The 27053-nt window shown below is 45.4% G+C and overlaps 1 protein-coding gene across 3 annotated transcripts in view; it reads right to left on the bottom strand.

Annotated features, from left to right (window-relative positions):
* Positions 1-27053, bottom strand: part of ZNF423 (zinc finger protein 423) — a 274447-nt gene that overhangs the window by 26805 nt on the left and 220589 nt on the right. For 2 of the 3 annotated variants that reach the window (XM_034426467.3, XM_034426466.3), the window contains 2 exons: positions 12734-12865; positions 10712-10827 (listed from right to left, as the gene is read on the bottom strand). The exons of the other annotated variant lie outside the window; for it this stretch is intronic. In XM_034426467.3, the coding sequence (XP_034282358.1) occupies positions 10712-10827; positions 12734-12865 (248 nt within the window). The remainder of the gene's footprint in view (positions 1-10711; positions 10828-12733; positions 12866-27053) is intronic. 3 annotated transcript variants of the gene reach the window in all.

The raw sequence follows: 27053 nt of genomic DNA, 5'->3' as shown, positions 1-27053 counted from the left end.
TTATAGCTTTTAATCCAAAAAAATTTTTTGATAAGAAAAAGGTGCTACCAGAAGCGTTAATCTTTAAAAACAAATAAGAAATTCATTATTTTTTTTAAAAAAAACCCAGTTCTTGAAATCTTGTATCACTCTACGATGTGTCAAAAAGTAAAACCAAAACAGATTTTTACAGAGGCTGTAAAACAAGGAAAGCAGAGAAAGGCCGCCCCCAACTCTTGACAAGGAGCAATGCCCAAGTGCAATTCTGGATGATAACCTATAGCCTTCATAATCTATTTTAAAAATAATCATACCCAACAGCAGAACTGCAAAAATAACTAATGCAAAAATAGCAGCTCTGTGAAAAGCAACAACAACATTGCCCACTGAGAAGGAGATCTCATTCCATAGAAAATGTATTGTCTACATTGGTCGGATAAGCCAAAATGCCTTCAACAAACTAAAGTTGAAAGAAGCTCAAGGAGCCAGAAAGATCTAACTGGAGAGGATGGTCTTACATCTTAGGTGCTGTGACAGAAAAGGTCCATCTCTATATCATCCATCCATCCATCCATCCATCCATCCATCCATCCATCCATGGGTGGGCTTCAGATCCTTTAGCAACAGGTTCGCTGCCCCGTTGCTGGGTGGGAGTGGCCATGGTGGGAGTGGCCTAGTCGGCTGCCTGCACCACGGCGGGGGGAGCGGGGTTTGCCCTCCCCAGGCTCCAGAGGCTTTCCTCAAGCCTCCAGGAGGGTGAAAACTGCTTCCCACAGGATCCGGAGGCCCTCCGGAGGCCAGAAACAGGCCCATTTCCGGACTTCCGGAACCTCCGGTAGGCCCGGTTTTTACCATCCCAGTGCCTCTGCGCAGGTCCTGCACTTACCTGGAATGATGAACGGGCTGGGGTGGAATGGGAAGGGTGGGGTGGGCATGGCCAGTCAGGGGTGGCATTTGGGAGTTCGCCGAACCACGGCGCTCCTTGGCTAGAGGATCGCCCAAACCCTGCCGAACCCCCAGGAGCCCACTCCTGCATCCATCCATCCATACCATGGAAACTCCAAGTCAACTTTTAATATAGGCATAAGAAAGGAAAAAAAGGTCTCCTAAAAGAACTTGGTAGTACAGGGGTTTAAGGCACCCTGTTATTAAGCTGGTTATTAAGACCAGCTGCCTGCAATTACTGCAGGTTCAAATCTCGCCAAGGCTCAAGGTTGACTCAGCCTTCCATCCTTTCTAAGGTAGGTAAATTGAGGACCCAGTTGTGGGGGCAATAAGCTGACTTTGTATAAATATAAATATACAAAAGGATGAAGGCTATTGCTGAGCACATTGTAAGCCGCCCTTACAGTCTCCGGAGAAGGGTGGCATATAAATAAATAAAAAAAAAAACTTCTAAACTTGATAGCTGCAACTCATTTGGGGAACTGTTGGCATTAAAATAAAAGTCGAAATAAAATCATTTCTTCTCTGCTCTCCATCAATCACGACGATAGCCATTGTACTAACGAAATCCTAACGTAAATGTCTAAATATTAAAATAAAAGTAAAGTTTCCTTCAAGATGAGCATGAGAGATCTGAGTCTGCCTTCAAGGGCTCACCTGACTGAGGTTTTCTAGAAAATTGGGGTTTTCTGAAACAGTTAGAACAATTAATCAGTGGAACAACTTGCCTCCAGGAGTTGCGAATGCTCCAACACTGGAAGTTTTTAAGAAGAGGTTGGATAGCCATTTGTCTGAAGTGGTGTAGGGTTTCCTGCCTAGGTAGGGGGTTGGACTAGAAGACCTCCAAGGTCCCTTCCAACTCTGTTATTCTATGTTCTAAATGAGGAACAGTATCAAAACAGTAGCCATAGCTGTTTGCGGGATATTTTTCTTGAATTCCTAGTGTTGCTATAATCCTAGAATTTCCTAGAAATCTTCCATTTCAAGTATTAATCAGGCCCAACCAGGCTTAGCTTCCAAGCCAGCAAATATTGGCCTGGTGCTCTGCTTCTTGCTGAGAATATTCCAGCTTTATCACTTTGACTCAATCAGAAAATTAACAAAGGCTCCAAGAAGATTATGACTACAGTGATAAACAGTGCATTGTATTTTATAATAAACACCTCTCATTCTCAAGGAGAAAACTGTCTGACAGTCCAAGGCAGCCAGACAAAGCCACTGTTTGCTTACATAGTTGGGGGATTCCTTAAGGGGCAAACAGTGATTCATAATAAATTGTATGTACTGTTGCTTGATTATAGTTTCATTATGGAACCCTGTTAACTTGTCACTTTTCTAGCAGATAATGATCACTTAACATAGAGGTATATAACCTGAGATCCAAAGTTATCTGTAATTCACCCGAGGTTTTGGGCAGTGGTGAAATTCAATTTTTTTTTTCTATCGGTTCTGTGGCCGTGGCCTGGTGGGCATGGTGTGGCTTGGTGGGCATGGCTTGGTGGGCGTGGCAGGGGAAGGAAGGATACTGCAAAATCTCCATTTCCACCCCACTCCAGGGGGAAGGATATTGTAAAATCGCCATTCCCTCCTCACTCTAGGATCAGCCAGAGGTTTTATTTGCCAGTTCTCCGACCTACTCAAAATTTCTGCTACCAGTTCTCCAGAACTTGTCAGAACCTGCTGGATTTCACCCCTGGTTTTGGGTAATGTAAAACCCTAACTATTTCCCAATGTTGTGACCGAACTGTAATTTTTAACATACCGTGTTTCCCCAAAAATAAGACCTTGCCACCAAAAAAGGCACCAGGTCTAATTTTATAAGAATTACAGAAATTTCCTATTTGCAATCAATACACGCTCAATATATATTAGAACAGATTCTTCCTTATTTTCTTTCCTTATGGTTTTTCGTCAGTCAGGCCAGTGAAAGATTGTTCTGAGTTTATTTATTTAAGTGTAAATCCATTGATCAAAATGGGACTTATTGTTGTGACCTAGGCTTCCTGAGTCATTAAAACACACGAGTAGTCCCAAAAATCTCTTTTATTGCAACAGCTGTGAATTACGTTCATTCACACCTGAGTCCCAATTAGTTGCAAAAAGTCCTTCGGGATAATCACCAACCTTTATCTCCCTTGACACTCTGCCAAAGACCTACTTGGCAAAGCCAAACGGAGTCCAGAATCAAACACAGATGCCGACTAGGAACAGAATTAACAATGTTGCTTTCCTGCAAAGGGCCCATGTGCCTTTGCTCCTCTTTTAAGCCTTATGGGAGGGGCCAATCATCTCCAGGCCTTACTCCCAAGTTGTCCTTTTTGCTTTAGCTGCTCTTGCTTTCTGGCAGCTCTGCGCATGCGCGCACTAGGAACAGGCTCCTCCTATTCCTCTGCCTCTCTGATGTCCAACTCTGGGGGCTCCGGAGTCTGCGCATAACTCCCAGATGGCCCTGACCCATCTCTGCCTCTGACGCAGAGCCCTCATCCGAGCCTTCCCCAGATTCCAGGACTGGTCCATGTTCCTCCCCAGCCTCCTCACTGTCCAACTCTGCTGCCAGCTCCGCAGGCTGTTGGCGGACCACAACACTTATTTCTGAGAAAAGAGGCAGGAATCCTCTCCTTTTAGCGGTTCCATATGAATCCTATCCAACCAGCAAATTAAGCAGCTGTAAGGAGATGTTTGAAGGAATTTACGGCTAATTTATGAGGGGTATCTATTCTTATTTTATTCAAAAGTAGATGGCTTTCTTCCCTGCTTTTACATTCGCTTCAAAATTAACTCCAGAGCCAACATGTTCCCATAGTCATTAAATGTAATCTAGAATTAGTAATAGTCAAGTCCTTCTACTTGTGGATAAATAAGCTTCCATGAAGCATAGCAAATTATTTGCTTAGCAGAAATTGATCCTATTTCAGCTATTTTAAGTCCTCATTAAATCTCATCCTAGAGCTGCAAAATATATCTAAAACTCCACCAGTTTCCTTCTAATGCAGGGGCCCTCAAACTTTTTAAACAGGGGGCCAATTCACGGTCCCTCAGACTGTTGGATGGCCGGACCGGCTGTGTGGGCGTGGCTAGGTGGTCATGTGACTGTGTGAGCGTGGCCAATTTAGCAGTCCATTAAACAATACTTGTGGCCCTGGTGGCGCGGCAGACTAAAGCACTGTTATTAACATCAGCTGCCTGCAATTACTGCAAGTTCAAATCTCACCAGGCTCAAGGTTGACTCAGCCTTCCATCCTTTCTAAGGTAGGTAAAACGAGGACCCAGATTGTGGGGGCAATAAGCTGACTTTGTATAAAATATACAAAAGTATGAAGGCTATTGCTTAACGCATTGTAAGCCGCCCTGAGTCTCTGGAGAAGGGCGGCATATAAATCAAATTTAAAAAAAATACTCACCAATTAAACTTTAATTTGTTATGCTCCTGGGGATGGAAAGCAGGTTAGTGAAGGGATGTGGCTGCCTTGGGGTATGTGTGAGGGATTTCTGTTTGTGTGTGTGTGTGTCCCATCCTCTCTCTCTCTGTCTCTCTCTCTCTCCCTTCCTCCCTCCCTCCCTCCCTCCCTCTCTCTGTCTCTCTGGAGGCCGGGGCGCCTCCAGAACCCTCTGCTACCCAAAAACGGGCCCATTTTTGGCATCCTGAGGTCCTTACGCATCCCATTTTTGGCATCCTCAGCCTCCACAAGGTGGATGGGGGCCGATGGTTGGGCGGAGCAATGTGGGAGGGGCAGCCTCATGGTCCCTCGTGGGCCGGATTAATGTCTTTGGCGGGCCGTATCCGGCCCGTGGGCCATAGTTTGAGGATCCCTGTTCTAATGCCTCAGGGGAGGGGAGGGGAGGGGTAGACAGGGCCAGCCAGGAGTGGGATTTGGGGGTTCTCCGAACTGCACAGAATCTTAGCTAGAGGTTCTCCCAAACCCCTGAGAACCCCCAGCAGCCCACCCCTGAACAAAGGTGTGGGGGGGTGGGGAAAGCTCTCTCCCATTTTGATAAAAAAATTCATCAACCTTTCCCGAACCACAGTCTTGATTTTATCTTGTGCTACTTAAGGACCGCAATAAAAGAATTGTCTAGATTTTGTTTCTGAACCAGGATATGAATGGCACGGAAAGCAAGCTGAACCAAGGAGAGAGAAAAAAAAAAAAGCATCTGCCAACTCTATTCAAATATTAACAAGGTACAGTTAAAACTTTTGTAACTTATGCAAATGAGATTGCCTGTACAAGGTGAACGGAGAGAATCCCTGAGAGGCAGAATGAACGCAAAAATCAACAAAGTGAAAAGATCAACCCTCCCTTCCACCTCCTGACAGCAGGAAAGAAGAGGCTGCAGCCTGGGAATTGGAGAAGAGGAGAAAAGAAAAGAAAAAAAAACAATACACACACATGCATACATCCGGCCATTGTTGGCGAAGTTTAAGTGCCTCGTGTTTTACAGATTCTCAAGCTAAGAGGAAGCTGGAGCGATATTGGGGAAGAATTTTAAAGCCTATTTAGATAGAATAGAATAGGATTCTTTATTGGCCAAGTGTGTTTGGACACACAAGGAATTTGTCTTTGGTGCAGAAGCTCTCAATGTACATAAAAGAAAAGATACGTTCATCAAGAATCATAAGGTACAACACTTAATGATAGTCACAGGGTACAAATAAGCAATCAGGAAACAATATAAATCGTAAGGAAACAAGCAACAAAATTATAGTCATACATTTAACATACAAAGAGTGAACAGTGCCTTGAATATATAAATAGAAAAGATACTTATAGAAGTAACCAATTATATTACAATGTTGGACTGTATTACTTAAGAAAATGTTAAGTTATAAAATAAGTGGGCTCACTATTCCTGTAAGAATTGAACAATTGTAACATCGTAAAATTAAATTATTTTGATGATGGATTGGGGTTTAATATAGAATAGAAGGGAAATTGGAATTTGGTTAAAATTAGAGATGAAAACGAAGGGTAACATTGGTAAAAAAAAATAGATGAAAATGAACACAATGGCAAAAAGGAAGTATAGAAATGGTAATCTGAGTTGTAAAAATTAAAACTTGTTTAAATTTGTTAACCGGCCAAATACTCTGATCAGCAAAGATATAAGGTATGTTTGTGTATGAGTGTATGTGTAAAAAATAAAGAAAAACTTTTTACAAAAAAAAAAAAGAGAGAGAGTGAGCAGTGCCAAGAAAGAGAACATTTGGGGTGATCTCTTAAAAACTCATTTGGAAAAAAAATAAATGTTGGAATTTAGGAAGGATGCAACAACCAGGAAAAATAGAGCCATTTGCAAACCACCCCCCCAAAAAACCCAGAATACTTATTCACCTCCGAGCAAGCACCTTGCTGAAGGTCAATTCTTGCCTCTTGGAGGCTATTTTAGTAGCGACTAATCTAGGACCTACTCTCTGGAAAAAAACAAAAACCCCTCCTTTTTTGCAGAGAGCCAAACTCACATCTGTTCAGCCACAGATTGCTAGAACAGGAGGGTGCAGGCATCCAGGAGGGAATGCCCGGAGTTCTTGTGCCAGAGGCTGGCCTCAGGTATTTAAGACCATCAGGGGAACACGAACTGCAGCTGTCACTGACACCCCTGCTGTGAAATGGCGAGGCAAGATTGAAACCAAAAAGAAAAGGGGAAAAAAAAAATCCCCACTCAAAACACAACCTCAAAAAGAACTGCAGAATCGAACTGGGTCGTTTAGGTTAGAGCAACCCAACCTTGCCGTACGTGTTTGAATCATGATTAACAGGGGATCAATGCTGTCCTCCAATGGGTTAGGCTTGGGGCAACCAGTAAAAGAGGCCATCGTTGTAGGGGTGAAATGCTGTGAAGTCTACCGCTTCGTTACTGCTTCGCTTTGCGCACGCGTGCACAGTGCGCGCCAAACACGCACTTTGCATGCACGCACGCAGCAGGTACTACCGCACAGTGCTGAAAAAGGAAGATTAAGAAGCCTTTTCTCAGTCTGCAAAGGTAAGTAGAACAACGGAGGGGGGGAAACAGCTGTGCCGCGTGATTTAGATTCGCTAGAAAGCAGGATTTCCTGCTTTCTAGCGAATATAAATCGCGCGACACAGCTGGTTGTTGGAAATACTGGTTCACCCAAACCGGTAGCATTTCACCCCTGCATCATTGGTCTGCATTGTCAAAGCACTGGAAGAACTGGAAAAATCGATAATGATGATGATGAAATTACCTAGTTTGGGTAATGAAACGTCTGCAAGAAAACAAGAAAGCTCGGAGAGCACCAAGGACCCCCTCATGTCAACCCTGAGCTACAAATATTCTCCTTTATTAAACCTGTATCTGTTACACCATATCTGCAGACCTATCTTGGTGCCCATGTAGGCAGTGCTCATATGAGACGCTGGAGATGTCAGGGGCTGTTTAAGCCACAGAATCTACCACCTCACTCATTGCAGAAGATTTAGTTGAAGGTCCCAGAAAACATGGCTGTCCAGCAAAGGAAAGCTCACCGTGTCTCTCAATCATTGGTTATCCTTTACTTAACGTTAAGGCATTTCTCACATGTATTTGAGGTCTGTCTTCCTGTAACGTCTACCCATAGTTCCATATCTTGAGAGGCATCCTCTCTCTCTCTCCCTCTCTCTCTCTCTCTCCCTCTCTCTCTCTCTCTCTCTTTCTCTCTCTCTCCATCATTCTCTCCATCTCTCTCTCCCTCCTTCTCTCTCTCTCTCTTCTCTCTCTCTCTGCCTCTCTCTGTGTCTCTCTCTCTGTCTCCTTCCCTCTCTGTCTCTCTCTCTGTCTCTCTCTCTCTGTGTTTCCATAGGGATGTGAAGAACCTCAAATCGAAATCCAAAATCTTTCCTCAACACAGGCACGGGTGCACTCAATGTTCCTCAATGTTGACGCCTCCTTCAAGAAGCTGTTGTCCTTTCCCGGGCTCACACAGTAGCTGGGCAATCCCAGGAAAATTCACAATTAAAGAGATGCCAAAAGAGTGGCAAACCTGAAGCTCTGGTCTTGCCTTGTTCTTGGCTTAATTGTCTACTTACTATTGCAAGCCTGGGAAAACATACAGCTTCTTTAAACAGGTGCAGATAGGTGTAGCATGCAGACTCATTCTTGCTCTGAGGTATCTTTTTGGTTTTGGACCTAAAGGGGTGAAGGTCTCTACTTTTTCTAAGTATTTGAAAAGTCAAATCTTCCATCACTTCCTTCAATTTCCAATCCCTTCATTCTTCTCATTTCCATATTTTTTTTTAAAAAAAAATCCTTTTCCATGCATCTGAATCCTTCTTAGTGTGGTACCCAGGATGACGTCCGATCAGCACCATCATACATAAACAGTTTCTGCTAAAATCATTTCTCTCTAACAATCCGTTTCTTTTGTTCGAGGCTTAGCATTGGTTGGTTAACTGAGCAAGATTTAATCATGCGAACTGAATCTGCAGACCAAAGTAGAAGAGCCACAGGCTTCCCACCTCATCTGTGAATTGGCAGAAACAAACCTTGGCTAGTCTTCTCCAGCCTGGTGGGTCCCAGGTGTGCTCGGAGTGTAACCGCCAGAATTCCAAATCAGTCATAGCTGTTAGCTATGGAGTCCAACCTATATGGAAGGTGCCATATATAGGGAGACTGCCAGTGAAGAACAGTTTATACCTACGTATATTTGCCAGACTTGGGCAGGTCAGTCCATTTCAATGTTAATTTCACACGTCTTCATTCATACCTTGGCTCCATTTCCACATTCACTGCAATGTGTGAACATCTGCCAGATTTTTCCATTTTTAAAAATGCAAAATGTCTCACTTCTCAAAGGTCTTTTCTCCTAAATTTTGCTTTTTTTAAAAAAAAAACCTAATCCTCTGAAGCTCAGGTTGCATTGCAAATTCTAGAGAAATGAAACATCCAAATCCTGCCTTCTAATCTGTGTATTAATCTGGGAGCTAGGGAGACATCGGGTTAACTTGGTTTATTAACGCAGAATGAAGAGAAACTTTGGCCAGGCCTCATTCTTCTCCAGATAGCACTGAATGAGACAGAGAAGGATTGCATTCATTAGCCTTAATGTTGTTAATCTGTAGAGCAGGATTAAGCAACTTTAAGACCTGTGGACATCATCAACTTCCAGAATTCCTCAGCCAGGAAATCTGGGAGTTGAAGTCCACAAACCTTAAAACTGTCCAAGGTTGGACATCCCTAATATAGAAGGAATTCCTCAACCCCACGTCATCCCAGCTTTTTGAGTTTACATTAAGGATGTGTGATTTTTGTTTTTCTGGTCCAGATACTATTATCATAAAAGCAAGTCAAGTTGGGTTGAGAAAGAGCTGGACCTAAAACTAAAACTGACTTGCTTCCACTTGTAGTTCACTTAAATTATTTCAATTCAGTTAACATGATTGCTCTCTCCCCTTCTACTTTTTTTATGAGTTCCATCCAGTGGTGAAATCTGGCTGGAGCTATCCGGTTCGCACGAACCGGTAGTGCCAGAGGTAGGAGGATCCGGCCACCCGTCAAGACGTCATTACATCCCATTTTTGACCCTCTGCCCATACGCAGAAGCTTCTGCACATGTGTAGAAGAGGTGCACATGCTCACATTTCTGAACTGGTAGCAAAGGTAAGTGCATTTCAAAGGTAAGTGCAGTTCCATCCTAGGACTTTAGAGGCAACTGTGAAATCCAAGTTTACACCTTTGGTTTCAGGAGCCTTGCAAGCTTTTTCTCCAGCATTTCCTGTTTGCCTAAATTTATCCTCAACAGGAAGGATTCAGTTTGTGGCATTAAGGAGAGGTCTTTATGCCTCTGGCTTCCTCCTGTCACAACTAATTTCCTAAGTTTTGAACCATATCCAGTCTATAATATGACTATATATAGCAGTGATGGCGAACCTTTTACTCACTGGGTGTCAAACAAGTATGCGCTTCGCTTACACATGGCTCCTCCCCCCGGGTGCTGCGTACGCAACCACACCATCTGTACATGCGCAGGGCTTTCGCGCACCCCACCGTGCACTGTGCATGCAACTGCACCATCTGTGCGTGCACATGGCTTTCGCACAGCTACCCCCATGCAATGCACATGCAATTGCACCATCTGTGTGCATGTGCAAATGCAAACGCATGCACAGGAGAGCTCCAAAGACCAGCTGGGTCTCTGGAATTTTGCGCATGCGCACCAAAGGCTCAAACATCAGCTGGGGCGTGCGCACATGCGCAGCTGCAGGTGAGTTGGGAACAGCTCGCATGCCCGGAAAGATGGCTATGCATGCTACCTTGGGCATGCATGCCATAGATTCGCCATCACGGATATATAGCATTTTGGACGCTCAGGTGAAGAACTCTTTGTGGTGTCAGTAATTTCACCTGAAAGAAAACCAGACTTCCAAGAGGGATGGAGGAAGGAGAAGTGAAGGAAGAAAAGGAAAGAAGGGGAACATGATGGTTGAGTTTTTGTATGCTAATCCTTCCTTAAATTATTAAACAAGGGGAAGAAATTATTTACATTGTGCTTCCGTTGCATTGCAGTGCACACTGCCAAAAGAAATTCTCACAGCGAGTGATTAAACTTGTCGGGCCTTATTTATTTATGGCGCCTGGTTTCAGAAGGTTTTGCAGTTTGCACTCAAGGAAGAGAAGAGAATTTCCTGTTATTACAGGAACAGAGAGCAGTAAGAGGAACGCAGACGGAGATTGCCTTGATACCTATTTGCAATTAATTCATTTCTCGCAGATAATCACAGATCACGGATACCGCAAAAGGAATTTGTACACAATCCTTTTCAGGAGAACAAAACAAAACAAAAAAGAGCCATACCTGAAGTTCAGTCTGGAAAAAGAACTTCTGTGGACACTGCGAACAATCGTAAATTTTGTCCTCCTGTCCGTGGACAGCAAAGATATGTTGCTGCAATTTATTTGCCTGTACAAAAACTAAAGAGAAAACAACAACAACAAAAGAAAATAAGAATTAGGTCAGAGATATAGAGAACAGCTGCCATAACCAAGGACACTGTCTATGAACATTGTCTACTGTGTTTCCCTGAAAATAAGACCTCCCCGGATAATAAACCCTCCCCCGTAAATAAGCCCTGAAAATATTTAACCGCATGTGCACCCGTTCCCCACCATTTCCTCTGGTTAGGGTTCCTCTGGTTGGAAATCAGGTAAGAAGGCAAAAGGAGCCCCGTCTTGTTCCATGCACCCCAAAATAATAAGACCTCCCCAAAAATAAGGTCAAGTGCTTATTTTGGGTTTCAAAAAATATAAGACAGGATCTTATTTTCGGGGAAACACGGTATACCTTTGACTTGGTATAAATATGACCCCAGCAAACCTGTTTCTACAATAAACTGATCCAAAATAGGTTGTGCCTTTGTTTTCTTTTCAACTTGTTTTTAAAAAATAAAGCATCAAGCGTCGGATCCAAAGTAAGTTAAATTCACATAGATAACACTTGATCAAATGTTTGTTTAACTCTATTTGATTGATCATAACACAACTGGCTGTTTTCATCCAGACCATGCAAAAAAAAAAGGCCACAGCTAAAACCACTGGATAAATGAGTAGGCATGATGCCAAAAAACAAAACAAAACAAAACAGAGAACGAACAATTGTGCGTCTTCATATAACGGCAAAAGTCAGTCAATGGGGTTTTAGGATGCACATTTTTTCACATTGACTAGGATGTGGATTTGAGGATTCAACCCAAAATATATGCTACTTTTCCCAAAGGGCTCTAATAGTCTAAAATTAGAATTTACCAAAAAATTCAGCCAAAGAAAGCTAAAAAGTCAGTTTTGTGGCACTTGTCCATTTCTTTTTTAATTTTAGAAAACAACCCACAAATAAGGCAGATTACCAAATTGAGTAACATCTAAACAGTTCTTACCAGTGGTGAAATCCAATTTTTTTTTACTACCGGTTCTGTGGGTGTGGCTTGGTGGGCATGTTGTGGCTTGGTGGGCGTGGCTGGGGAAGGATACTGCAAAATCTCCATTCCCTCCCCACTCCTGGGGGAAGGATATTACAAAATCTCCATTCTCACCCCACTCTGGGGCCAGCCAGAAGTAGCATTTGCCGGTTCTCCGAACAACTCAAAATTTCCACTACTGGTTCTCCAGAACCTGTCAGAACCTGCTGGATTTCACCACTGGTTCTCACCAACGTCATGCTACCAACTTTTCGCTTTTGATCTTTTCTCTGTAATTTGTAATACCCTGTTTCCCCTAAAATAAGACATTCCCTGGTAATAAGCCCAATCGGGCTTTTGAGTGCATGCACTAAAATAACCCCCCCTGAAAATAAGCCCTCCCCAAAAATATTTAAACACATGTGCAGCTGGCCCCCGGTATTTCCTCTGGTTTCCTCCATGTGCCCCAAAATAATAAGACCTCCCCGAAATCTACAGCCATCATCCATGTGCCTCTTCCACTTACTACCTGGGAATTGTGGGTGTTTCATCCAGGATATTTGGAGAAAAACAGGCCCAATTCAAGCTAAGAAAGTTGGCAATTCTCATCCTTCCATACTGAGGGCAATCTCTATCCCACACTGTAAATGACTCCACTTATTTAGAAACCATACTGACAGGTTTGAGTCCATGATGGGTGGGTGAATGACCTAAAGTGGAAAGTACGAGGGTGGGAAAGAGATTGTCTTCCAGGTATTTCTAGTTTGAAAAAAAAAAGAGATATTCTATTTCAGGCCACGATTTCTCCTCCCCGACCCCTTCCAGCTTGCACGAAAAGAAAAGAGTCTGTTTTGAAATTCCCCCGTGTATCATTTCCGGATCAAGCCATGTACGTGGAGTGCTTGTCTAGGAGCGGCTGTTCTTACCTGTAAAACAAACAGGGCATTTGAATGTACCTCCCATCCCCTCGAAGCTGTGCTCGATCAGGTGACACAGGAGCTTTGCTGGAGAGTCAAACATCTGGTTACACAGCTTGCACTCATGATTGATGCCTTCCTCTGCAAGGTTCAAATGATACAACTTGTTAGTGACACAGCAGATTAGCGTCTGGAAGGCAGGATTCGGTGAGAAATCACAAATGCCAGTTCAGGCAGCTTTGGGGGAAGCCGGAGACGCCGCTCTCCCTACAAAAGCAGGTGTAACAGCGTAACGCTTGTGCGGCGCGTTCCGGCTGCAGCGCCTTCAGTCAAATTGGAGGGGCATTTCTATGTTCCACTTGGATGAAAGTGACGGTGCGAGCTAGCCTCTGGTAGATGACACCGTCCCGGTTTCCCAAAATCATGCATGACAACACGGTATCTTCACTCATTGGAGGGAGGGAGGAAAAAGGGAGAAAGAAGTTGGAGGGAGGGAGGGAGGGAAGAAGGAAGGAAGGAAGGAAAAAGGGAAAAGGAAGTTGGAGGGAGGGAGGGAGAAGGAAGGAAGGAAGGAAAAAGGGAGAAGGAAGTTGGAGGGAGGGAGGGAGGAAGAAAAAAGGGGGAAGGAAGTTGGAGGGAGGGAGGAAGGAAGGAAGGTAGATAGTTGGAGGGAGGGAAGGAGGAAGGGAGGGAGGGAGGGAGGAAGGAAAGAAGGAAGAAGGAAGGGAAGGCAGCAGAGGGGAAGGGAAGGGAAGGAGAGAAGGAAGGAAGGAGGAAGGAAAAAGGAGGGAGGGAGGGAGGTAGATAGTTGGAGGGAGGGAAGGAGGAAGGGAGGGAGGGAGGAAGGAAGGAAAGAAGGAAGAAGGAAGGGAAGGCAGCAGAGGGGAAGGGAAGGGAAGGGAAGGAGAGAAGGAAGGAAGGAGGAAGGAAAAAGGAGGGAGGGAGGGAGGGAGGGAGGGAGGAAGGAAGGAAGGAAGGAAGGAAGGAAGGAAGGAAGGAAGGAAGGAAGGAAGGAAGGAAAGAAAGAAAGAAGGAAAGAAAGAAGGAAGGAAGGACATTCAAAACAAAGAAGGTCTGGCCAATCCTGAAAGGAAAAGAGAAGTGCCAAAGTCTACTGAAATGGATTGCCCCACAACTCACACAACAGTTAGGTGGAAAAAACAGAAGTGGGCATCGTAGCAAAACATCAGGAGCCCTGAAATGATAACGGGAGCTACTGATACCTTTACATTTCAGCTCTAAGTCGGACAATTAATGGTAGTTCTCTTCCCCACCCACCCTTTCGTGTTTGCTTTTAGACCCATCATTTCAGTCTCTCGCAGCTTGCAGAGAACACAAGAAAAATATTCCCCAAAAAACAGGCTTCCGACCGATAACACAAGAACGAAATGCAACACAAAGAACAGCAACGGCTATCTGGAGCTACAAGGATGCTCGGAAGAGCTACGTCTCCCCAAGGTTGAGACTAGCTGCTGGAGATGGGTGTGTGTGTGTGTGGAAACGAGGGAGGGTGCAGAGCGAGAGGTGAGGTGAGGGAAAGAATGACCTTCCCCCCCCCAGCAAATAGGAACGGAGAATATTGGTAATTTTTTTGGGAGGGGAGGTATGAAGGAATGGATCCATTTTCCACTCAGAAACATCCCTGGGAATAATGTTATATAATCACGTAGCGCTATTCCTAAGGGCACCATAACCTTATTTGCAAAATGCTTTTGCAGCGAGCAAAGCCAGAGCCCTGGTTCCGTGTGACAGATTAACTACAATGCAATCTTCGGTGTTCGCAGTCTTTTGTACCTCATTTTCACCCCCTTGACACAAGCCTACAGTGGAAAGACGCCGTACGTAGCTTCTTCACAGTGATGTAAGATTCTCCAGGCTCTGGAATCCCATTATTTGGGAATTAGAACACCACAGAGTAAGAGGGAGACAGTTTGGTGTAGAGGTTTAAGGCATCAGGCTAGAAACTGGGTGTGGGGGGGGGGGGCAGGAGCGCTAGTCCCGCCTTAGGCACAAAGCCAGCTGGGTGACCTTGGGCCAGTCACCCACTCTCAACCCTAGATATCAGACAATGGTGAGCCACTTCTGAAATCTTGCCAAGAAAACTACAGTGAGTCCTGTAGACCAGGGGTCTCCAACCTTGACAACTTTAAGCCTGGAGGACTTCAACTCCTAGAATTCCCAACGCTGGCTGGGGCATTCTGGGAGTTGAAGTCCACCAGGCTTAAAGTTGCCAAGGTTGGAGACCCTTGTTGTAGACAGTCAGCAGGAGTGAGCACTGACAGAGAAGAAGGAGGAGGAGGAGGAGGAGGAGGAGGAGGAGGAGGAGGAGGAGGAGGAGGAGGAGGAGGAGGAGGAGGAGGAGGAGGAGGAGAATTGCTGAGAACTACAGAGGCAAGCATGACGTCGGCTGTTGACTCTATTTGTTGTATCACCTGCCATTGTAAGCTTTTGAGTTGTCTTCTCCCAAGCCACTCCAAACAATATTACAATAATACAACTTTAGCTAGCTCAATCAGGCTGAGTTCATACCAGAAGCCTTCTTCTAATCAGAAGGACTACGTCATGCATCTTTAGGTCATCTTTAGGTCTTTATGAGAGAAAAGGTGAATAAAAAAAGCAAGCCATTTTTGGTATTTTGGGTGGGGGTGAGGGGAGGGGCTAGAAATTATAAGGCATGAAGTGGACACATTGAGTATAAATGTATAAAGGATTCATGTTGCTCCTTAAAACCACCCAACACCCAACGTGCCCCAAAGAGCCAATAATGTTGGTTTCACTCATTTTGGAAGGCCATAAAAACGATGGACCTGGATTGTGGATTTTTCTTCCGTTGCTTCAAATCATGGCTCTCTGGCAGCTTAAAGGTTTATTCTACTGACAAGGTAAAACCAAAATGCTATAGATATAGGGCATATACATGTGATGGCGAACCTATGACACGCAAGCTCAGCTCTGGTGGGCACAGAAGTTGGCAAACGGGCCATTTCTGGCCTCCAGAGGGCCTCCGGGATGGGTGGGGAAGGCTGTTTTCACCCTCCCGAGGCTCCTAGAAAGGCTCTGGAGCCTGGGGAGAGAGAAAAATGGGCCTACCGGGCCCACCATACCATCGCGTGCCAGGAGCGGGGGTGGGGGGAGGTGGAGCGGGGGGGTCACATGCGCATGCATGGGGGTGAGGTGCATAGAATTATGGATGCGGGCACGCGTGTGTGCGACCCCCCCCTCCCCCCAGCTCCTGGCACGCGATGGCAAAAAGGTTAGCCATCACTGGCATATACCCACATTAGACATCAAACCACTTTGTGTGATTGGTGGGAATGCACGCATCACCTCTTCATTCCTCTGTTAATCACAGTTAACAGCTCTTTGGTTAAATATGCAAATAAGGAGCAGCTGCTGTTTTCGGTTAGCACTCAACTGGCAAATTGCCATTATTTCATGTTCTGGTTAGCAATAACTGGAGTGATGGGCTTAACCATAGAGCTACCGGTCGCAGCTCTGGTGAGGTGGGATAATTTAACACGGTACAGAGATCGGCTAAAAGGATGCACAACTGGCCTCAAATTCGGGTAGCGGCAGAGCTCAAAATAAACATAAGAACAATTGCAGAAGCAGCACCCTTCCACCAAAGAATGGGTTTTGCATATTTTACGGGGTTTTTCTATAGAAAACAACATTGTCAACCTAGACGATAGAAAACATTGTCAACTTAGAGCTAAGGAGAAATTTCCTAACAGTGAGAACAATTAACCAGTGGAAATAGCTTGCCTTCAGAAGTTGTGGGTACTCCATCACTGAGATTGGAAAACCATTTGTCTGAAATGGTATAGGATCTCATGCTTGAGAAGGGGGTTGGACTAAAAGACCTCCATGCTCCCTTCCAATTCTGTTATTCTGTTCTCCAAAACACTTAAGGGTAGGACAAGAAGTAATAGATGGAAACTTATCAAGGAGAGAACCAAGCTAGAACTAAGGAGAAATTTCTATCAGGGAGAACAGTTAAACAGTGGAACAGAAGTTGCCTTCAGAAGTTATGGATGCTCCATCACTGGAAGTTTTTAAGAAGAGACTGGACAGCCATTTGTCTGAAATGGTGTAGGGCAGTGTTTCTCAACCTTGGTAGCTTGAAGATGGGTGGACTTCAACTCCCAGAATCCCCCAGCCAGCAGCGCTGGCTGGGGGATTCTGGGAGTTGAAGTCCACCCATCTTCAAGCTTCCAAGGTTGAGAAACACTGGTGTAGGGTTTCCTGCTTTTAGAAGGGGGTTGGAATAGAAGACCTCCAAGGTCCCTGCCAACTCTGTTATTCTGTGTTGCCAACACACACAAAGTAAGGCAGTATTATTAGCCTAATTTGCAGATCGGGGTGTGGTAGGACATATATAAAGCTGACTTTTTTTTGTAGCTGCATGGTTGAGGAAGGGTTAATCCCAAACCCTTCGTGTTTCACAACACAGTTTTCAACCAACTACACCGCAATCGGCACTCACCAAATACACCCTGTGGAATTATATTCCTGTATTTTCTCATCTTGGGAGAACTTGTATGTCCTTTTAGGCAGAGTATGGAAGTACTGCAAAGAGTTAAAGACACGCCAAACAAAACTCAAACAAAAAAAAGCATAATACAAATATAAGAGGTTCCCACAGATGTGGAAATATATCCCAGAGAGGCAAGACATTTTGATTTGCAAATCCACTTCTGAATTATAAGGCCCTCTTCGCACTGTTCGTTCTTTTCTTTTTCTTTTTCGCATCCCCCTAGGAGTCCATTATATATTTTCTATGTCAATGAAACCATCTAAGAAGAAATACACACACACACACAGAGAGAGAGAGACAGAGAGAGAGAAAAGTAGAGGGAGAAAAAGAGGGAGGGGGAAAAAAAGAAAGGAACCAGAAAGTACTAGGGTTCAGCATGGAAATATTTCCCTTTTTATATTTCCCCAAAGGGCCAAAGAAAGAGAGAGAAAAACCTAGGTAGCTGAGTTGTACCAAACTAGATTATTTAGCAGTCATATTGCCACCCTGACTGACAATAATGACTCAAAGGTTTTCCTAGCCTTATCAATGCCAACTGGGGGATAAAATCAAGACCATGTGCCATGTTAATACCACTTAATGAGGCTTTAGTAAGGCCACACTTGGAATTCTGCATTCAGTTTTGGTCGCCATGATGTAAAAAAGATGTGGAGACTCTAGAAAGAGTGCAGAGAAGAGCAACAAAGATGATTAGGGGATTGGAAGCTAAAATATATGAAGAACAGTTGCAGGAACTGGGTATGTCTAGTTTAATGAAAAGAAGGACCAGGCGTGACATGAGAGCAGTCTTCCAATACTTGAGGGGCTTCCACATTACCCAGCTTGCCCACCTCACAAAATTATTACAAAGGTGAAGCAGCGATCAAGAGATCCATGTGCTCCAACATCTTGAAAGAAGAATCATCTAACCAAGATGATCCAATCAGTAGAAAACCCAAAGTCTAGGAGTCCATTGGGTGGTGGACTTTAGGAGAAACCTTCCCATACTACCACCTCTTACAATACTAGACAACACAGTATCAACACTAGAGACCTTCAAATTTCTAGGTTCTACCATATCTCACGACCTAAAATGGACACCCAACATCAAAAAGGTCATAAAAAAAGCATAAAAAAGAATGTTCTTTCTGCACCAACTCAGGAAGTTCAAACTGCCCAAGGAGCTGCTGATCCAGTTCTAAAGAGGAATTATTGAGTCTGTCATCTGCACCTCCATAACTGTCTGGTTTGGTTCTGCAACCCAACAAGACAGACACAGACATCAGAGAATAATTAGAATTGCAGAAAAAACAATGGCTACCAACCTGCCTTCCATTGAGGGCCTGTATACTGCACGAGTCAAAAAGAGGGCTGGGAAAATATTTACAGACCCTTCGCATCCTGGACATAAACTGGTTCAACTCCTACCCTCAAAATGACGCTATAGAGCACTGCACACCAGAACAACTAGACACAAGGACATTTTTTTCCTGAACGCATCACTCTGCTAAACAACTAATTCCCACAACACTGTCAAATAATGTACTAAGACTGTATTATTATTAATCTTCTCATCGTTCCTATCATCCATCTCCTCCACTTATGACTCTATGACTGTAACTTTGTTGCTGGTATCCTTACGATTTATATTGACGGTTTCCTAATATGATTTGATTGCTTTTTTTTTTTTAATTTGATTTATATGCCGTCCTTCTCCGAAGACTCAGGGCGGCTTACAATGTGCTCAGCAATAGCCTTCATCCTTTTGTATATTTATACAAAGTCAGCTTATTGCCCCCACAAACTGGGTCCTCATTTCACCTACCTTAGAAAGGATGGAAGGCTGAGTCAACCTTGAGCCTTGGCGAGATTCGAACCCTGCAGTAATTGCATTTGTTGCCTATGACTATCATTAAGTGTTGTACCTTATGATTCTTGACGAATGTATCTTTTCTTTTATGTACACTGAGAGCATATGCACCAAAGACAAATTCCTTATGTGTCCAATCACACTTGGCCAATAAATAATTCTATTCTATTCTATTCTATTCTATTCTATTCTATTCTATTCTATTCTATTCTATTCTATTCTATTCTATTCTATTCTATTCTATTCTATTCTATTGTTGGGGGATGTTTGGTTTGAATAAGAGAAGACGGAAAAGACGCCTGGAGAGCGGTTGGAGGGCCAGTCTCGCTGAATCTGATCGAACACTGGTAAGGTCGCATATTAAGGCCTACCTAGTGGCGATAGAGACGGCAAAGTCTAACTACTTTTCCGCCTCTATTGCGTCATCAGGGAATCGTCCGGCTGCCCTGTTTAGGGTGACCCGCGCCCTGTTCCATCCAGGAGTGCGGGAGGATCCCTTAGAAGGCAGGGCGGAGGATTTCGGACAATACCTGTATGACAAAATCGCCCAGATCCGGGGGGATTTGGACTCTGACTGGGTAGATCAGGGCAGGGTGACGAGGAATAGTCTTGAGAATGTTATCTGGGAGGAGTTTGATGCTGTGACTCCTGATGATGTGGACAGGATTTTGGGGAGACTTAGTGCGGCCACATGTTTACTGGACCCGTGTCCCTCCTGGTTGGTACTGGCTTCCCGGGAGGTTACACGAGGCTGGCTCCAGGGTGTTATCAACGCTTCGTTGAGTGAGGGTTACTTCCCCACCGCCTTGAAAGAGGCGGTGGTGAGGCCTCTCCTCAAGAAGCCGTCCCTGGATCCGGCAATATTGGCCAACTATCGTCCTGTCTCCAACCTTCGCTTTATGGCGAAGGTTGTTGAGAGTGTGGTCGCACGACAGTTTCCGCAATTCCTGGAGGAAACATCTTATCTAGATCCGTTCCAGTCGGGTTTCAGGTCTGGGCACAGCACAGAAACGGCATTGGTCGCGTTGGTTGATGATCTCTGGAGGGCTCGGGACAGGGGTTGTTCCTCTGTTCTGGTCCTGTTAGACCTCTCAGCGGCTTTTGATACCATCGACCATGGTATCATGCTGCACCGGCTGGAAGAGTTGGGGGTGGGAGGCACCGTGTTGCGGTGGTTCTCCTCCTTTCTCTCCGACCGGTCGCAGTTTGTGTTGGCAGGGGGGCAGAGGCCGACCTCGAGGCCTCTCATTTGTGGAGTGCCGCAGGGATCGGTCCTCTCGCCCCTTCTGTTCAACATTTATGTGAAGCCGCTGGGTGAGATCATCCGTGGCTTTGGGGTGAGATACCACCAGTACGCTGATGACACCCAGCTGTACATCTCCACCCCAGGCCACCCCAACGATGCCCTTGAAGTGATGTCCCAGTGCCTGGAGGCTGTACGGGTCTGGATGGGGAGGAACAGGCTCAAGCTCAACCCTTCCAAGACTGAGTGGCTGTGGCTCCCGGCATCCCGATATAGTCAGTTGACTCCATCACTGACTATTGGGGGCGAGTCATTGGCCCCCACAGAGAGGGCTCGCAATCTGGGAGTCCTCCTGGATATGCAGCTGTCCTTGGAGGAACATCTGACGGCTGTAACCAGGGGGACCTTTTGTCAGGTTCGCCTGATTCGCCAGTTGCGGCCCTTTCTTGATCGGGATTCCCTGTGCACAGTCACTCATGCCCTCGTCACCTCTCGCCTTGACTACTGCAACGCTCTCTACATGGGGCTCCCCTTGAGGAGCACCCGGAGGCTCCAGCTGGTCCAGAACGCAGCAGCGCGGGTAGTGACGGGAGCAGCATGGCGCTCCCATGTAACACCGCTCCTGCGCGAGCTGCACTGGCTCCCAGTTGTCTTCCGGGTGCGCTTCAAGGTGTTGGTTATCACCTTTAAAGCGCTCCATGGCATAGGGCCTAGCTATCTGCGAGACCGCCTGCTGCTACCGACGACCTCCCAGCGACCCGTGCGCTCCCACAGAGAGGGCCTCCTCGGGGTGCCATCAGCCAAACAATGCAGGCTGGTGACCCCCAGGGGGAGGGCCTTCTCTGTGGGGGCACCTACCCTCTGGAATCAGCTCCCCCCAGAGATAAGGAGAATCCAAGACCTCAGTGCCTTCCGTCGCGCCCTTAAAACCCATTTATTTAAACAAGCCGGGCTGGCTTAAGATGAAATTTTTAACTGTTTTTAAATGTTTTAAACGTTTTTAATTGGTAAATGAGTTTTAATTGGGCCAAATTTATATATCTTTTAATTGTTTTTAATATTTGTTCTGCATGTTTTTTAATCTGGCTGTACACCGCCCTGAGTCCTTAGGGAGAAGGGCGGTATAGAAATCCAATATAAAATAAAATAAAATAAAATAAATTTGCTCACAAGGAGTCCAGGTTAGCTTAACAGTACTGCTCAATGGCTAAGGCGCTGAGCTTGTTGATCGAAAGGTCAGCAGTTCAGCGGTTCGAATCCCTAGTGCCAGGTAACGGGGTGAGCTCCCGTTACTTTTCCCAGCTTTTGCCAACCTAGCAGTTCGAAACCACGTAAAAAATGCAAGTAGAAAAATAGGGACCACCTTTGGTGGGAAGGTAACAGCGCTCTGTGCACCTTTGGTGTTGAGTCATGCCGGCCACATGACCACGGAGACGTCTTCGGACAGCACTGGATCTTCGGCTTTGAAACGGAATCGTTCCCTGGAGGCGGGAACGACTAGCACATATGTGCGAGGGGAACCTTTACCTTTACCAGCAATTTAGAAGCTGAACATGAAATGAAGGGACATCTTTATTATTGCCTCCCTATTTATATCCCCTAACCAGGAGGGAGAAATATGGAAAGGAGGAAGAGAAGAGCCAGCTCAGCAGGTTCCTCAGCAGAGAGACCAAACCTAATAGGTGAATGATAGGCAATCCCTCTCATTTTTGACATGAAAAGCAGACTTCTCCTCCCTCACTGTGCCTGCCTCCTAGCGTTCCTCCCCTTAAACCCGCAATCTGCTTGCGGAACTGTTGATTCAGAGCTGAACAAACATGGATTTTCCAATCAGAGATTCTTCAGGTCTCTTTCTCCGTCTCCCAAGTTTGGAATAATAAGCATTAATTTTACACTTCATTTCTCCATACAAAGAGAGAGAGAGAGAGAGAGAGAGAGAGAGAGAGAGAGAGAGAGAGAGAGAGAGAGAGAGAGAGAGAGAGAGAGAGAGAGGGAGGAGAGGAAGAGAGGGAGAGAACGTGGTCCTTGTTTAAACCAAGTAGGCCTGCGGGATTTTATCTGGCAGAAAGTGTGTCAGGCCAAAAGAGAAACAGAATGCTTTGTGTAAAAGTATCATGGGGAGATAAGAGCATTTTGCAATGTTCCCGGTACCTACTTTTGTCTCCAAAAGCATTTGATCCCTTCAAGACATATATACTTATTTCCATACCGGTCTTGGGGGGAAAGCTACTAGGAGCCAGAGCTGATTATGTGAATGCTGGAGGTGAAACCTGGGCGGTGGCCACAGTTTCCCAAAGACTGGGATTTGGAGATCCCTTAATTTATGCTCGTTACTGAGGAGGAATGGAGGACGGTAAGTAGCCCAGCTGTTAGCCTGATCAGATGAACCAGACAGAAAACACGACCAGATGAGCTACTTCTACTTATTGGAATGCTAGATTAACAGAATCTAGCTAGCCTGCAAATACGGATCTCCCTCTCTCTCCTTTACACCCTGAGAAAATAGGGGAGGATCCCTTCTAAGCGTCTTGCCCCACCCATTGGCCAGCCAAGGGCTAAGCTGTCTCTTCTCTGACTGTTCCTTAAGTGGTATCCCTTCATCCCGTCTCCCAAGGTCCTTCCTGCATACCATTCCATTCGCTGAGCAACAATGGTGAAATTCAACACCTTCAGTTCAACAGCAATACTCATAGTGCTGTAGGAGATGACCAGGCTGAGCCCGAGGAAGGGGTCAAATGCGTCATCAGTCTCCAGTCCCTTCGCACCCACAAGAGATCTAAGCTCAGCCCACCTTGAATTCCTTATCTCCCACCCATTTGCTTTGACCGTTAAGATTCTTGTACAGAGCTTGCACTAAAGCAGTGGACTTAACCAATTAACCAACCAATTAAAATTGGTTGGTTAACTGGTTAATTAACAGCAGTTGACTTAACCAATCAATTAAAAGCGTGGGCACTCCATCACTGGAGGTTTTTAAGAAGAGACTGGGCAGTCATTTGTCTGAGATTGTATAGGTTCTCCTGCTTGAGCAAGGGGCTGGACTAGTAGACCTCTAAGGTCCCTTCCAGATTCTATTCTATTCTATTCTATTCTATTCTATTCTATTCTATTCTATCCCATCCCATCCCATCCCATCCCATCCCATCCCATCCCATCCCATCCCTTTATATTCATTTGAACTGCTTGGACTCCCACATTTGATAAGAACTGACTTATATACTTATATAGTGCTTTACAGTACTCTCTGGGGGGGGGTTACAATGTCAACATATTGCCCCCCAACAATCTTTTACCGACCTCGAAAGGATGGAAGGCTCAGTCAACTTTGGGCTGGTTAGGATCGAACTCCAGACTGTGGGCAGAGTTTGCCTTCAATACTGCATTCTAATGCCTACGCTCACAACGGCTCCACAAAAAAAACCCCACACAAACAACCCCATGTTTCCCATGGCTTGGCTCACTTCCCTTTTTCACATTGCCTGTCAGCTGAGCACATGTTGTTTCCAGTGTATTTAATAAGAATTACACTCAGCACTGTTCTCCCATAAGAGAGAGGAGGCCGACTGACACTTCAATATTCATAATTGTTCCCATTGGGTGATCTCTCTTTTTTGTTAAAAAAAAAGAAAACCCACCAAAAAATAAACAACTATTATCTTTACTGAGCTTCCTTTGATGAACTGCAAGCCACTTTAGGCATCGTCTCGCAGAGAAAGGGCATTCAGACAAATGAGCTTGCAGATAGGAGAAAAACCCTCCCCGACCGGACTCTCTGTTATGGATAATGCGGTGTGAAGCCTCGGTCCTAGGAGCTATTCAGATTACAATTATAAACTATATTAATGACAACATAAAAGGGACACCCCGCTGAGTAACTAATACAGGATGACATGCTTCCACTTATTTATTTTGGGCACCGCACGTATTTATTTTGGGTAAACGAAAGGAAAGACCACCGTTGTTTGAGCGGCTTCTGAGACACAAAAGGAAAGCCAATCTTTCTACGGCTCGCGGTTTCACGACGGCGACATTTCTCCCCGAAGGAGGAGAGGGGTAGGAGAGCCATGTTCCCCCTGTCTTTGAGCCTCGCTCGTGACTTCGGCAGGCAAAACCCCACCGTTTCCTCTGGCCAGAGTGACCCATTTCTACTTCGATGTAATAACACCCTAGACATGTTTTATACGCAAGGAGAGGAGGCATTGCACCTTTCGTTAAGGATTCCCCCCTTAGAGGCTGGAATCTGGTGAAAATATTGAATACTTCCGCTCCACCTATGTGGTGTTCTCAGGGGTGGGTTGCTGGGGGTTCGGGAGAACCTCTAGCTAAAATTCTGTGCAGTTCAGAGAACCTCCAAATCCCACTGCTGGCTGGCCTCGCCCGCCCAACCCCACCTCTCCCAGGAATCCCCACGCAGCCTGTTTTGGATGCAGATAAGTGCAGGGCGCACAGGGAGGCTCGGGGAGGGCAAAAAACAGTCCTACCAGAAGTTCAGGAAGGCCTCCAGAGCCTGGGGAGGCTGTTTTCACCCTCCCGGAGGCTCGAAGAAAGCCTCCAGAGCCCAGGGAGGGCAAAAACGCGCTCCCCCTGCTGTGGTGCAGGAGGCCGACTAGGTTACGCTCACCATGGCCATGCCCACCCAGCAACCAGGCAGAGAACCCCTTCCTAAATTTTTTGAAGCCCAACCCTGGGTGATCTTATCTGTCCATTCTTCTTCACCTCAACAAAGGCAAGTCCAACTTTAATAGGCATCCATCTGCCCACAACCTATGGAATATTATCTCCCCCACCCCACCCTGCGAGGTGAGGCAGGCCCCTCCCGGTTTCCGGGCCTTCTCTAAAGGAGTCAATCCATGGCTCCTTGCATGGGGAATGCAGAGAAGCACACAGCCACAGGGCTGGCGGGTGTCCTGAGAGCCCCTGCCTTTGCCTTTTAACCTATTTTAAGAGCATTTCATGATCTTTGCTTCCTTCCAAAAGTTTTGATTTTGATATACTGTTTTTATACCTTGAGATTTTATGGTAAACAAACTACCGATTTGGGGTAGATGGGTGGTTCAAAAATAGATAGATAAATAGTCAGTTGGAAGAGAGCGCGAATGGATAGATGGAGAGATGAATGGAGATAGAGACAGACAGACAGACAGACAGACAGACAGACAGACAGATGAGAGAGAGATGAGATACATGAGATGGATGGATGGATGGATGGTTGGATTGATGGATGATAGAGAGAGAGAGAGAGATAAATAGATAGATAGATAGATAGATAGATAGATAGAGAGAGAGAGAGAGAGAGAGAGAGAGAGAGAGAGAGAGAGAGAGAGAGATGATAGGCAGGCAGGCAGAGAGACATAGACAGCAGCCAGACAGACAGTTGGAAGAGAATGGATGGATGGATGGATGGTTGGAGATAGAGAGAGATGATGATGAAAATAGATAGATAGATAGATAGATAGATAGATAGATAGATAGATAGATAGATAGATAGATAGATAGAGACAGACAGACAGACAGACAGACAGACAGACAGACAGACAGATACCCCTACTAGATATTGTACAGGAAAAAAATGGATAAAGGGTTGTAACCTCTAAAATTACAGCTAAGGCATTTGCAGCATTGTGTTTTAGACGTCTTTTCACCACCATCACCACAACAACAACATCCGAGCCCACCACGCCCTTCTTCGGATCTTGCCATCACCACAACACTGTTTATTCATGACTTCACCTTCCAAAAAAGGCAATGAGGGGAACAGCTGAACTCACTCCCATCGCAAAGGAGCCTCCCCGCCTTTCTAATTTAACGAGGGCGAGGAAGGCGCTCATTCCACACCTCAGACAGACCACGCAATTACAGTATTGATTTGTGATTAAACGCTGCGGGGCGAAGATAACAGGACCAAATTCCAGGCAAAGGGACTATTGAGAGCATCAGCCAGAAAGCAGATCTTGCCTCCTCAGCTAATTGAACAGCCCGTCTCAGATCAGAACAGCCTTCGTTTCACGTGCCAAGGAAGCAACAAACCTTGGGTTTGTACATCATCTGGACCTCAATCCTGGCCTGTGGTCCCCCCCCACCCTTTTTTTTTTTTTTTTTGAAGTTGCTAAATGCTCCGGGCCAGATTTTTCACCGTCCTTTTGTGTGTCACAGAAATTCAGGAAGAAAACGTTGGAACCATATCGTTTTCTACAACCGTGTCCTCCAGAGAATGCATCTCCTGTATCCTTCTGGACAAATTCCTTCCCCTTCCCCACCCCCCCACCCCCTTCCTCTTCCTCCTTGCACCTCCCCATAAGCGTTTTCTCACCCCAGACACCTCGGGGACCCACAAATGAGTTTGCACGTGTTCTTTCCCCGGGAAAGAAATGGGACAAAAGGAACTCTTTGGGAACCGCACACCCCGACAATTAAGGAGGCTGAGGTTTGTGGAAAAAGGCTGGGATTGATGACATGGGCAACCAAAGCATCACCTGGGGAGCTGGGTGTAGATCCTCCGAGGATTGCCGGAGGTCAGTTACCATAGCAACGGAGAATGAGCTCAACCTTGTAACTGACCCTTATCTTTTTTTGATCTGTTGGCCACTTGGGGCAAGAACTGGAAATCAGCTGGAAAATAATCCAGTCACATATTATAAAGAAAACTATCTATACTTATTTACGCAAACAGAGGAAGGATTTTTTTTTTTATTTTACCCAG

Source organism: Pantherophis guttatus, chromosome 11 (genome assembly GCF_059756535.1).
Source record: "Pantherophis guttatus breed Tessera chromosome 11, ASM5975653v1, whole genome shotgun sequence".
NCBI classification, from domain to species: Eukaryota; Metazoa; Chordata; class Lepidosauria; order Squamata; family Colubridae; genus Pantherophis; species Pantherophis guttatus.
The sequence above is the reverse complement of the archived record's forward strand: the minus strand, read 5'-3'. Positions and strand labels throughout refer to the sequence as shown.